This window comes from Bos indicus x Bos taurus, chromosome 6 (assembly GCF_003369695.1).
Source record: "Bos indicus x Bos taurus breed Angus x Brahman F1 hybrid chromosome 6, Bos_hybrid_MaternalHap_v2.0, whole genome shotgun sequence".
Taxonomy (NCBI): Eukaryota; Metazoa; Chordata; class Mammalia; order Artiodactyla; family Bovidae; genus Bos; species Bos indicus x Bos taurus.
Window position 1 is genome coordinate 16,838,163 of NC_040081.1, and position 13,339 is coordinate 16,851,501.

The 13,339-nt window shown below is 41.0% G+C and overlaps 1 protein-coding gene across 1 annotated transcript; it reads right to left on the reverse strand.

The window, feature by feature from the left end:
- Nucleotides 1-1,370: 1,370 nt before the first annotated feature.
- On the reverse strand, nucleotides 1,371-13,080 carry OSTC (oligosaccharyltransferase complex non-catalytic subunit). Its single transcript, XM_027543864.1, has 4 exons — nucleotides 12,877-13,080; nucleotides 8,311-8,404; nucleotides 5,202-5,399; nucleotides 1,371-1,944 (listed from the first exon to the last, which is right to left on the reverse strand). Exons 1-4 carry the CDS (start codon nucleotides 13,013-13,015, stop codon nucleotides 1,926-1,928), a joined length of 450 nt encoding a protein of 149 aa, XP_027399665.1. The 5' UTR covers nucleotides 13,016-13,080; the 3' UTR covers nucleotides 1,371-1,925.
- Between the last annotated feature and the right edge of the window lie 259 nt (nucleotides 13,081-13,339).

The following is a 13,339-nucleotide window of genomic DNA, read 5'->3' on the forward strand; positions in this document are numbered from 1 at the left end:
TACTCTATCTCATTTATTTAACCTCTGCTGATGTTAATACTGCTTAGCAGGCTTTTTATCAGGCTGTTAACATTTTGGCAGTGTCCCCAAAAGCAAAAGTCTAGTACAAGGCACAACTTTTTCCTTCACATAAAACACTGCAATTTTACCAGTAGAATTATTTAAATACATCTCATTGTGTTTAGTCAAAAAACAAAACCTTAAAAAGCTATGACATAGAAACACACCCCAAACCTTAACAGCGCCATCTGGTGGTACTTAACAGGAACTTCTCACTATTCAATCTCAGGAAAAGACCTAAATCATAAAACCTTTGTGTCACCTTGTCCATCTAGTTTAATCAGGTTTTAAAATAAGGCCAAAAAACAAAAAAAAACAGAAAATATAAGTTAAATCAAGCCTTTAAAGTTGGTGGATACATACAGGTCTTGTTTTCCTTTTTCAGAGCTTTGGATATAGTAACCACCTCTCCCACCTCTCATCACTAATGGACTGTTCTTGCATTGTTTTTGTTGGTTGTTATTTATCAGTATCTGAGATTTTATAAACATTTTTTAACTTTTCAATAATTTGACTTCCTTATAAGCATATAAGCTCTGTGCTCCCTGGCATACAATATGTTCTCAAAACTTTCTGGATAAATAATAAATCTTTTTAATGAACAGCTACATTTAGATCAGTCCTGGAATAAGGGAAAAAATCCACCTGAGCTGAAATTTTACTGTAAACTTAAAGATCTTAGGATAAGAGTTGAGACCCCAGAGAAGCGTCCTCCTCCCAACCTCCATGACAACCACAAGTCTGTTCCCTACAGGCTTCGCAGGCGGTGCAGTGGGAAAGAATCCACCTGCCAGTGCAGGAAACACAAGGGATGCAGGCTAGATCCCTGGGTTGGGAGGATCGCTGGAGGAGGAAATGGCAACCCACTCCAGCATCCTTGCCTGGAAAATCCCAAGGACAGAGAAGCCTGGCAGGCTGCAGTCCATGGAGTCGCAAAGAGTCAGACACAACTAAGCAACTGAGCATGCAGGCCCAGCCCGCTGGGGGGAACCAAAAGCCCTGGCTAGAAGAAATTAGGAGAAGACCAGACTAGTCTACAGATGTTTTTATGTGCTCAACACTGTATTAATTACTGGAAGTGAATGCCTGAAGGGAACTTCATCTAACACAATCACATTTAAAACCGACATGACTGCGTAGCCCGTGCTTGAATATTTATAGGGATATGGATATTTATGCCACCTCATTAGACATCCTGCTGCCTACACCTGGAGACTTCAAGCTACCAACAGTAGCTTGATAGTTACAGGATGGGAGTGGATTAATTACAGACTGAAGATTAATACCATCAATAAAAAAAAACACAAAAGTTAATTAGAAAAATTATTTATTTCTGCTCCTTTCATACATCTTATTGTTCCTGAAACAGTCTTCCATATATATCTGAAACGATGTACTGTCACACACTCTGTTTAAAGGCAAAGCACCATTGGTAAAGCTGATCAGCTGTCCAGAGTTCTCAGCTTATGGGATCACGTGTCCTGATTTTACATTAATTTCTGAAGGTCAGAAAAGTCACCTCCAAAAAATGTTAAGGGGTTTGTAAAAAATAATCACTTTATTCAATATTATAGCTATAGAAATGAAGTACATTTTAAGAAATGAAAAAAAAAGAAGAAAATGTCACTTAATATCATTGGTACATCAGTGAAGGCCAGCAGGAAAAAATACTGATAAGCTTGTCTCTGACACCAAGAAGACATTCTAGTCCACGCTTTAATATGCTTCCTATGTTTTCACTAGATGTTTCTTTTCTGCTGCTTTTCATCCTTCTCTGTATTTCATATCTGAGGACTGGTATAGCCTTTAAAATTTCATTAACAGGAGCAAATTCAGTACCTGCTGATTTCTTCTCAAAAGGCACTCTAACCCATCAGATAGCCCCTGTAAAACATAAAATTTATAAACACAAAGAGTGAAAAGGAAGCAACATTTCAAAGTGTCCCAAACAAATTTTATGATGAATCAAAGGACAATCTGAAAATATAAATGTGTGATTCCTCATTGTGGTTCTTCTTTCATATCTTGCCCCCTCAATAAATATAATACATTACTGGGCCTTGGTTCCATTATCCTTCCCCCTCAAAGGACAAATTTACAAACCAATATGCTAAATGACACCAGATAAGAAAAGAAAGAAAAGAAAATGTTATGTAAAAGTTAAAGCTAAGAGTTAGAATCAATCTCCTTTGGATTCTCACAATTCCAACAAGAGTCACAAAGCTTTTTATAGAAAGCAGCTCATTTCAATATCCCAGAAAGCCTAATATTACCAAAGGGAAGGATGGAGGGACCAGGAGCTGTCCATGCCTGGGAAGTGAGCCCTCGCACCCTGCGCCTGTTTCTTTAGGAAATGTCCTGACGGTGGGCAGGGGCGTCAGCTGTAGCTGTTGAGCAAGTCACACTTCACAATGTTCAAATAGAAGATCCTTTTACTAAATGGACAAGGTAGGCCCTGAAATTCCCTTTAAATTCAGGTAGTAACAGTCTGCTTTATAAAGCTCCAAACTTTTCCTTTTGCAATAAATCCTTGCAACCTATTAGGATCAAGAGGAAAATAGAAAGGCTGTGTAAAACTATCTACATTAAGAAAGGGGTAAAAACATCCTGTCCTCATTGATGCCTTTAGAACTTCTCTGCTTTTGACCCTGTTTCTAACATGAGTAGATAAGCTTGGGCAAACCTTAGCTTCCTCATCTGTAAAATGGAGTTACATCAAAGAATTTAAAGGATTATATAAGACAATCTACCAATATAGTAACTGCTACTCACAGCAGTAAGCACTTGACAAACATTAGCTATTATTAGTTCAGAGTCTCAAGTTTCTTCCTCTCTTAGGTGGCGGCAAAAAACTGCATCATAGGGTTGATACCTCCCACCGTGCCTGACACAGCGCAGACACTCAGGAATGAGATTTTCCTCCTTCCGGCTCCTAGACCCACCTGACTCCCTACAGGTCTTGGGTCTACGTGCAGCCTAAGTGATCTCCTTAGAACTCATTTATCCCTTTCTTTCTGCTCTACCAGCCTAGCCGATTCACACTCTGAGCACAGAGATACAGAACTTTAATCTCACAACCCTGAGACAACCCAGGGTTGAATAAAAAATAAAAAGGCTCTTAACATATATATTCATTTTGAAGACCTCCACGTAAACTTGCTAAGGTAATGCCTGATACTTCACAAAAAGCATACTTCAAGACCTAAGCTTCACAAGTACTTAATCTGAAAGAGAACCGACAGGTGTATGTATATAACTGGATCACTTTGTTGTACTCCTGAAACTAACACAACACTGTAAACCAACGATACTCCATTATAAAAAAAAGATTAAACCTATAATAAAATAAAACCTGTCAGATAATTCTTAACAACGGTAACAAAAAAAAAAGACCTAAGCTTCACAGGAAATAAAAGGTTCAAGAAGATTCTAAGAAGTGCCCACCACCAGTGTCGGCACCGAGGGAAGCTGCTCAACAGCTAGCTTATGCTATGAAACAAAAGAGCTGAGGACTCTTTAGGGACAGCTGTCGGTCATCTGCATGTGCTGATATGCAAACACAGGACATTTATCTCTTGATATAGTTATACGCTGCGGTATTCTTCCTTGTAATTAGTGTGTGACCTATGCTTCCGCATCAAATAAAGCCATCTTTTAATGTTTAAAACTGTCAGTAGGAAGGACACCAGGTCTTTTAAAAAGCATAGCTCAGAAAATATAAAGCAGGTTGTACTCTTTCACTGCTCTTGTTTTCTCAGGGTACCTGTTGTTAAGGATATCAGATTCTTGGTGAAAGGGAGTGCTACCCTGGAAGTTATCTTACGGCACAGCCATCTTTTATCTCAGATGCTAGCAACTTATCTGATGTGAAAAAATTCCTGGTTACTGGTGTTTTTTACTGTATTGTTGCTGTCTCATTTATTACATATCTAATGCTTCTATATGTTGGGACATCAAAGAGAATCTATGCCCAAGACGACACATCCCTTCCTTGCTGGTGGTAGTAACCACACCCGTCATGAGGAATGTGCAGGCCCACAGACCTGGCTCATCATCTCTCTGGGGCCTGCAAATATGCCAAAATGCAATACTGTTGCGTCCCTTTATTTTCTAAAACTGTCCCATTGCTTCTCCCCATGCCACACTCAAGGTACCAGGCATTAGGAGCTGTAAATGAGAAACCACATCAGAGAGGGGACCATAAAGTCTTTCCTCTTTAAAATTTAAACCTTAGATTTGGCTGCTTGGTAAGTTACAGAAACAGCAATCTTTTGTTTAGACTACTGTTCTGTTTTGACTACATCTATCTACACCTGAAACCCAGAGAGTATACTCCTGTTTCTTATTTCCTATTGTTAGATCTTAGTCAACTATCTTGGAAATTGGCCTACGGAATGCAGAAAACAAATGTTTACATAAATAATTACAAAAGATGAAAGTAATCCAGAGAATTAAACAATTTTCAAAATTTTTTTCTAAGCAGGAGATAGCTCAGCTCTGTTATCCTATCCTTCAAATGCCATTTTCTTTCTTTTCTGGGGGGGGCAGCGCCACGGCACACGGCTTGCAGGATCTTAAGTTTCCCAAGCAGGGGTCAAACACAGGCCCTGCAGTGAAAGCACCAAGTCCTAACCACTGGACCGCCAAGGAATTCCCAAACCAATTTATTTTTGTCCCAAAGATAACGTAAGCTTTCTGAATGAATCTAAATAATGTAATATATATATGAAAGTCTCTTTTCTGTCCAAGGCTTAATCGATTTTCCTCCTATCAATATTCAGAAAGCAGCAGCAATTAATGGCTTGAAAATACTCTCTATTATTATTAGTTCTATGGGAATTCTTCCAAGGTCACAGATTAACCAAAAAGCACTTTTAGAGAAAAGCCTCCATCAGCGGTCACTGATGCTACAGCAAAATAACTGGATTTTCTCATGAACATACATGGAAATAACAGGAAGATCTGTTTGTTTCCATTTTGCTACTAACCTTAAGCAAGTCACACATTTCTTTGGTTCTCAAAATGTTCATCTATTTAAATGAGGGTTAAATTAAATCTCCTATGATTTCACATGATCCACAAAATTATTTTACTAGTTTGCAAGTTAAGATATTGATTATACAAAGCACTGAATAACTTACGGCAGCTTCATTCTCATGAATACTCTAGCCATGAAAAAACTCAATAGGACACACACGAATCCAATGAATAAAAGAAGAAACCTATTGAGTTTGGGAATGTTTGGTGCATTGGATCGGTCCAGGATTATAAAACCTAAACCTCCCATTGTAAACAGGAAGCTGGATGCAAGTCCTTCCATAATGTACTGTCCATTTACTCTGAAAAAGAAGAAAACAGCAAAACAGTCAATGAAAATTTCCAGAAAAATAAAAAGTTTTTTCCTCAGATTGAAATTCCTATTTCTGCTAAAACATTTTTGTGTTTATTTTTTATTCTTGTAAGTGTTTTACCATATTTCTGGCTATTCATTCCAATAATTATTTATTGAGAGCCTATTATGCATCAAGTACTGTTCTAGGCTCTGGAAATATAACAATGAACAAACAAGAGAAAAATCTTTCATCTTCATGGAGCTTATGCTCAAAAAAAAAACTTTAAAACTCAACTAACACAACTATCTACGTAAAACCAAAATGCACATTTTAATTATTAGCTTAAAAAGTCAACTACTATAGGTACATGAACCTTTTACGCAGAATTTTAGTTTTGCTTTTAAAAGTTATGTTATTTAAATGTCTACTATCGATTTCAAATTGTGAACTGGTTAGAAATGTTTCCTGAGTTTTATAGTAATTAACAAACCTCTTATTTCAAAGGGAAATTTTTAAAAGCAAGTTTTCTTAATTAAGGCTTCATGAACTCCACAAAGATTTCCAGCAACCTATAAACTCTTCAGTTCCTGTATATACGTGCATATGATTGTTCTAGTGTGTGTGCATGCTCAACTGTGTCCCACTCTTTGCGACCCCCGTGGACTGTAGCCTGCCAAGCGCCTCTGTCCACAGAATTTCCCAGGCAAGAGTACTGGAGTGCATGGCCATGTCCTCCAGGGGATCTTCCTGACCCAGGAATCGAACCTGAGTCTCCTGCATCTCCTGCACTGGCAGGCAGAGTCTTTATAACTGCGCCACCCGGGAAGCCTCTTTCTAGGGGTGAAAAGCTTTCAAATTCTCAAGAGTTCATGGACCCCAAAAGGCACATTTCTCTGTTAAAGATATGATTTATACAAAGACACATGTAAATAAAGTATATGCATGCATGTGTGTATGTATGTGTATATATACATACATTTGCTAAACTAATTGCTTTAACTGAAAACAACACATGCAGCAGTTTCAAAATTCAAATTCAAATGTCAACCCTGTGAAAAGTCTCCCTACCAGCAGGATGTCCAGCCACCCAGAACCCTCTTCCCTGCAGAGAATCATGGTAATCTTTCCAGGAATATTCTCTGCATGGAATACCATTCGTGTAACTGTAAATACAAATATGGGGCTTCCCTGGTGGCTCAATGGTTAAGAATCTGCCTGCCAATGCAGGAGATGCCAGTCCAATCCCTGGGTCAGGAAGATCCCCTGGAGGAGGAAATGGCAACCCACTCCAATATTCTTGCCTGGAGAATCCCATGGACAGAGGAACCTGGCGGGCTCCAGTCCATGGGGTTGCAAAGAGTTGGACACCACTGAGAGTGAGCACAAACACACACAAACACAAATAAAGAGCTATCTTTAGGTAGACAGTTACCAAGTGGATTTTATAAGGCAATACAACAAACACTGTTCAAGGGAAATAAACAACAGGAACTCTCAAGTCTCAAATATTACTTTTCTTATTTAACAGTATAGGGTCTTCCCTAGTAGCTCAGCTGGTAAAGAATCTGCCTGCGATGCAAGAGACCCCAGTTTGATTCCTGGGTTGGGAAGATCCGCTGGAGAAGGGATAGGCTACCCACTCCAATATTCTTGGGCTTTGCTGGTGGCTCAGCTGGTAAAGAATCTGCCTGCAATGTGGCAAACCTGGGTTCGATCCCTGGGTTGGGAAGATCCCCTGGAGAAGGGAATGGCAACCCACTCCAGTCTTATGGCCTGGAGAATTCCATGGACCATACAGTCACACGGAGAAGGCAACGGCACCCCACTCCAGTACTCTTGCCTGGAAAATCTCATGGATGGAGAAGCCTGGTAGGCTGCAGTCCATGGGGTTGCTAAGAGTCAGATATGACTGTGCAACTTCACTTTCACTTTTCATTTTCATGCACTGGAGAAGGAAATAGCAACCCACTCCAATGTTCTTGCCTGGAGAATCCCAGGGACGGGGGAGCCTGGTGGGCTGCCATCCATGGGGTCACACAGAGCCAGACACGACTGAAGCGACTTAGCAGCAGCATACAGTCACAAAGAGTCGGACACGACTGAGCGACTTTCACTTCACTTCACAACAAACACTGTTCAGGAAAAATAAACAGCAGGACCTCCCAAGTCTCAAATATTATTTTTCTTATTTAACAGTATAATCCAGTGGCCCAATTTTTTTTTTGGGTTGTGCTGGGTCTTCACTGCTGTTTGAGGGCTTTTCTGCCCTAGTTGGAGTGACTGGGGGCTACTCTTGCAGAGCCTGGGCTCTAGGCGCAGGGGCTCCACCAGATGCAAGGGCTCTGGAGTGCAGGCTACATAGCTGAGGTGCACACATTGAGCTGCTCCGCAGTATGTGAGGTCTTCCCTGACCAGGGATCAAACTGCAGTGAAAGGCAGATTCTTAACCACTGGACCACCAGCAAAGCCGCACATAGTTTTCCTTAAATGGCCAAACAGTATATATCTTCCGCTTGTCACCCATATAGTCTGTGTCACACTTACCACAGTAGCTTGAAAGCAGCCATAGATAGTATAGAAGTAAATGGTTGTACCTAACTCCAATAAAGCTTTATTTACAAATAAATACGTACCAGTTTACTGACCCTAGAACAACCTACAAATAAATGTATTTTAAACTGATATCTTCCTTTAAATAAGTGATTATGCCCATCATTGTGAAATATTTTCTAATACAGATAATATACTTTTATTCTTGTTCTTGTCCACTTCCTACAATCTCTAAATTTAGCATTTTAAAACAGCTATTGTCAAAATACAAATCGACCCAATAGGTTGTGCCATAATTTTAAATACGCAGGCATGCCCCAGCAATCTTCTTTCCCACCATCGAATCACTCAAAATGGTATCTTTTACCTGTAGGCCAAGAAAGCGACTGGTCTCTGATGCCCGTGTTCATCAGTCACTGAGCCGACACTTGGAGGTTCAACAATAACATCATAAATGATTCCTAAATGAAAGGTAAGAACATAGATTAGACTGAATTTCTAATTTATTTAGTTTGTATCTATCTCTAAAGTGAAAGTGTTAGTTGCTCAGTTGCATCTGATTCTTTGTGACCCTATGGACTGTAGCTTGCCAGAGTCCTCTGTCCATGGAATTCTCCAGGTAAGAATACTGGAGTGGTTAGCCATTTCCTTCTCCAGGGGATCGTCCTGCCCCAGGGTCAAACTGGGTCTCCTGCATTGCAAGAGGAACTTTTACTGTCCGAGTCAACAGGGAAGCCCATTTGTCTCTAGAGGTTCATTTGTATTTAAGTAATATTTCCTTTTGGGGCTTCCCAGGCGGTGCTAGTGGTAAAGAACCTGCCTGCCAAAGCAGGAGACGCAGGTTCGATCCCTGGGTGAGGAAGACCCCCTGGAAAAGGAAATGGCAACCCACTCTAGTATTCTTGCCTGGAGAATCCCATGGACAGAGGAGCCTGGCGGGGTACAGTCGATGGGAGTCATGAAGAGTTGGACACCACTGAGTAACTGAGCAGAGAAATCTTAGAGCCTGAGTGCTGGAGAAGATTGGGAGCCCATTCACAGAAAGATACTGAAGTTAAAGGAAGTATCTGTCTCTAAAGATGCATTTATATTTAAACAGAACTGCTCTAATGTATTATTACAGTGAAATGAGGCCCAGCTTATCTCCTATACTTCAGATAAACCATTCAGAAATTCAACTCAGTGTTTTTAGAATGACTTGTAAATCAGAATTATCTCCAAAAAGAGATATTTTATGACAGAATTCATTCAGTAACTGTTTCCAAACTCAAGAATGACTCCACAATAAAGGAAATTTAACATTAAAGGCTACTTCTAATTCAAGAAAAATGTTACACATATGCTTGGATATGTTTCTATAATTAAGAGGTAACTAGAGAATTTTTCTTGCTTAAAAGTAAAATGAGACATTTTAAAATCACATCATTAAGCAGACTGGCAATACAGGAGGCACATGATCATTTCATTATGTCTTAATGACCACTTATGTTACTGCCCATCGACACTGTTTTCCAAATCTCCTGCTGTCAACATCTACTCTTTTATCTTCTCCACGGTTTTCGACCATCCTCATTTTTAGCTTTTTTTAAGCATAGCAAGATGGTCTCCCTCACCTCTGATAACAAAACCACCATTTAGGAATTGCCTAATGCTACCTCACCATCAAATCCACAAACTGGAACCAGCTTCCATCTTCACCTCCTTCCCTCCAGCTACACCAGAGGAAGAGTCCCTCCTCCTATCACGATGGGATCCCCTTTGCAATCATCAGGACTCCACACCCTTACCATTTCAAAGACTGTTCCTCTGGCTAGCTCCTGTCTTTCCTGTATTATCTATCAACCTCCCATTCCCTACATCAACCTTTCCTTGACACCAGATCCTCCTAGTTAACATTCTATTTCTATGCTTCCTTTTGGAAAGGGAGCCAGGCTTCTTTCTGGAAAAGAAAAAAAGAATTTGGTAAACTTGCTGTCTCCACTTTCTCATTTACCCTTCATTCCTTAACTCACTCCAATCTGACTTCTGCCACCACTGATATTACTCTTGCTAAGGTGACCAATGACCTTGCTGTGGTCAAATTCAAAGGACACTTTCAGTTCTCAGCTTAGGAGGTTTCCTAGCAGCACTCCATCCAGTTTACTAAATCCATTTCTTGGGGGGTGGGAGGGATGGCTTCTTATGGCTTTTGTGACACTCCTATCCATGTTTTTCTTGCTCTCTCTCTTGCTGAGCCGCTTCTATAAAACCACTAAACATCGGAGTTCCCTAGGGTTTGATCCACTATTTTCTTCTCTTTCTACATTCTTTTCCCAACTGAACCAATCCCTTCACATGGCTTTTCTATGCTAATGATCCTCAACGTGCCAACACCTATCAAATGTTCACACCATTAAAATTAGATGTAAGCAAGGAGATCCAACCAATCCATCCTAAAGGAAATCAGTCCTGAATATTCATTGGAAGGACTGATGCTGAAGGTGAAACTCCAATACTCTGGCCACCTGATGTGAAGAACTGACTCATCTGAAAAGACCCTGATGCTGGGAATGACTGAGGCAGGAGGAGACGGGGACGACAGAGAATGGGATGTTTGGATGGCATCAGCGACTCAATGGACTTGAGTCTGAGTAAGGTCCAGGAGGTGGTGATGGACAGGGGAGCCTGGCGTATTTCAGTCCATGGGTCGCAAAGAGTCAGACACAACTGAGTAACTGAACTGAACCGAAGCTCCATAAGGACAGAAATTCTGTCTCTGTTCTTCAATATCTGGCTTATAGGAGGAGTTCCAAAAACATCTGTTATTGACTAACTTCAATACAAACCTCTTTTCTCACTTCCTATCTGCATACTTGACATTTTCAACTAATTATAGTTGGTCTGTCCAACTATTACATATCCCAAAGTGACCTCTGGATTCACCATTCCCCACCAAAAAACCACTTTATTTCTTTAGTCTTCTCAGAAAATGACACTTCCGCCTACTCAGTGCTCAAACTAGATACCAGTAAAATAGTAAAATTCCTTCACGCCATTCTCCCCCTACATCCAATCAATCATCACCAAGATTCTGCTTCCAAGATATCTTTCATTGTATCTTCCTCCATCTCCGCTGCCACCATCCTAAGTACACTGTAAAACCCACCTAAATGGTCTCTTAATCCCATATTTGTTCAAACTTTTCCCTCTGCCCAGATACTCTTCCCCCAATCTTGCAGCCTTTGGCTAACACATCATTTCCTCAGGGTCTCCAACGTAAATGATGTTCCTAACTCTGATTATTTTTCAAAATCTCTTTTTCTTTTCCTTCAAGGCACTTGTGGCAATCTGCAATGGAAAAAATGTTATGGAGAAAAATTTACATGAGATTTAATGTGTCTCAACCAATGGCATTACAAGCATCATGAAGGGAGGGCCCTTATCTGTTATAGTCATTGTTCTCTCCAGTACTTAATGCCTAGAACTTAATAGGGACTCAGTACATTATTTGCTGACTATTTCTCAGCAATAAGTATTGTTTATTTATAAAGGTACACTCAGTATTCAGGTGATTCCTTTCCAGTGGCAAACCCAACTCCCGTATGAGATAGCTCATGGCCTTGGCCACTAAAAGGGGTCCTCTCACTTCCGCCAGAAGTTAGGGCAAAGAATTTCCCCATTACAAAAACTGACAGGGAAAAAGGAGCCAGAATGAAAACTGTGAGGTTTCCAGTAAAGGCCCTGGCTCCAAGGGAGGTTAAGGGTTACAGGAAAGATTTCTAGCAGATGAAGATTTTTTTTAAAAAAGCAACATACATTTTAAATTTTGTTTATTCAGTTCAGCCCCTATTAATGAGCTGAGCAAATGTTAATACTAATGTTATGCTTGGACAGTATCTTAGCAACATAAAAAGTATTTTAAATGTAACTTATTTTGAACATAAATTAACTGTCATTATCCTAGATTTGGGAGAAGGGTAAACCTAAAGGTTCATGCTAGAACTAATCCCGCATTTCAAATACTTCCCTCTTCAGTGCCAATTATTCTCACAAAACGTCTATGAAAATGATGTCTCCGACTATTCCCTTAAAAATAGTCATCTGCTCTTGCTGTCCTTAATCTGTACAGCTTTAATTTTATCATTTCCAAATTAAGCTCTCCACTTCCCCAAATCCAAAAGTGCAGTAGCACAGTGCTGAGTAAATCATGGAAATGTTGAAGGGGTGGTGGCTATGAAAAGACTGCAGCCGGATTGCCAACTCACCACTATATAAAGCGACGCCCCTTTTGCAAAGAACAGGATAAGATGATAATGCAAAAGTGTTCAAAAGTAATGCTATTCCCCTTATTCTTTAAATTCTCCACTTCTGCTCTCTCAAATACGACAGCTTCTGAAAATTTATCTCCAACCTCAAATATTTATCAAAACCGTGGGTTTCGGAAGATTCCATTCATACGTATTGCTGACTGAGGAGAAAGCGACACCAAGCCTTAGGTTCGAGCTGACAAATCCAGACTGTTAAGTGTCTACCAAAGTTCCAGGGACCACAGACAGAGAAGGTAGAAGTCCCACACCCTCCTGATCAACAGTGGAAATAGAATGGGCCAGAACAGATTTTCCTAGGGCCTTTATTAAGTAACTCATGGCATGCAATAACAACAGCAACAATCTGGGCTTGAAAAATACACTATTCAACTCGGATCGTTTAGCTAAGAGGCCAGGAAAGTGAAGGCAACGGGATAGAGAACACGACTCCTCTCAAGATACAAGACAGGGCGTGAGGGTAAAGAAACCTTTGGGCGGTGAACACTTAGGACCCCAGAATTTCCCTCCACCCTCCGAAAAGACTGAGAGCAGGGCGATGCTTTCCCCGGCTGAAAGTCAGGGAACTGACGCGCCCCCGGGGCGGGCCGGCTCTCCGAGCCTCTCGGGCTCCCGGCAGGCCGAGTTACCTCCGGTAATGAGGAAGTAAGACACCACCACCAGAGCGTACACCGTCATGGCCGACGGCATGTGCACCCAGGGCGGCTTCTTCAGCTTCAGGTTCGGGCATTCGAGCACTAAGAACGGGACTCGGTACAAACTCTCCATGTTGGCGGTAGCAGGGGACGCTCTCGGCCTCCAGCCCCACGCGACACCCGGAAACAGGCCCGCCCTCCCTTTCCCCGGCGCGTGCGCAGGGAAGCGACCGGCAGGTCCTCAACGCTCGGAGGCAGTGTGTACACCCCCAGAAGAAAAGAAGGAACTATAAAAACGGATAAGTGACGTGACCCAAAACTATGTATTACAGAATCTTGTGAAACATAAATTTGAATAAGAAGTTCAATTATTGCCAATGAATAAACAGGCGATTTATGCACCTTCAAGGACCTGCAGGCCTTCAGACGTGGCCAAGCCGGAGAAGCAGAGGGAACT

Excerpts from the sequence above, each read along its gene's own strand:
- OSTC (XM_027543864.1), bottom strand. The coding sequence starts at position 13,015 with ATGGAGAGTTTGTACCGAGTCCCGTTCTTAGTGCTCGAATGCCCGAAC. Across the intron at positions 8,405-12,876 it reads TTACTTCCTCATTACCGGAG|GAATCATTTATGATGTTATT; the intron begins GTAACTCGGCCT and ends CCTTTCATTTAG. Across the intron at positions 5,400-8,310 it reads GTCGCTTTCTTGGCCTACAG|AGTAAATGGACAGTACATTA; the intron begins GTAAAAGATACC and ends CTTCTTTTTCAG.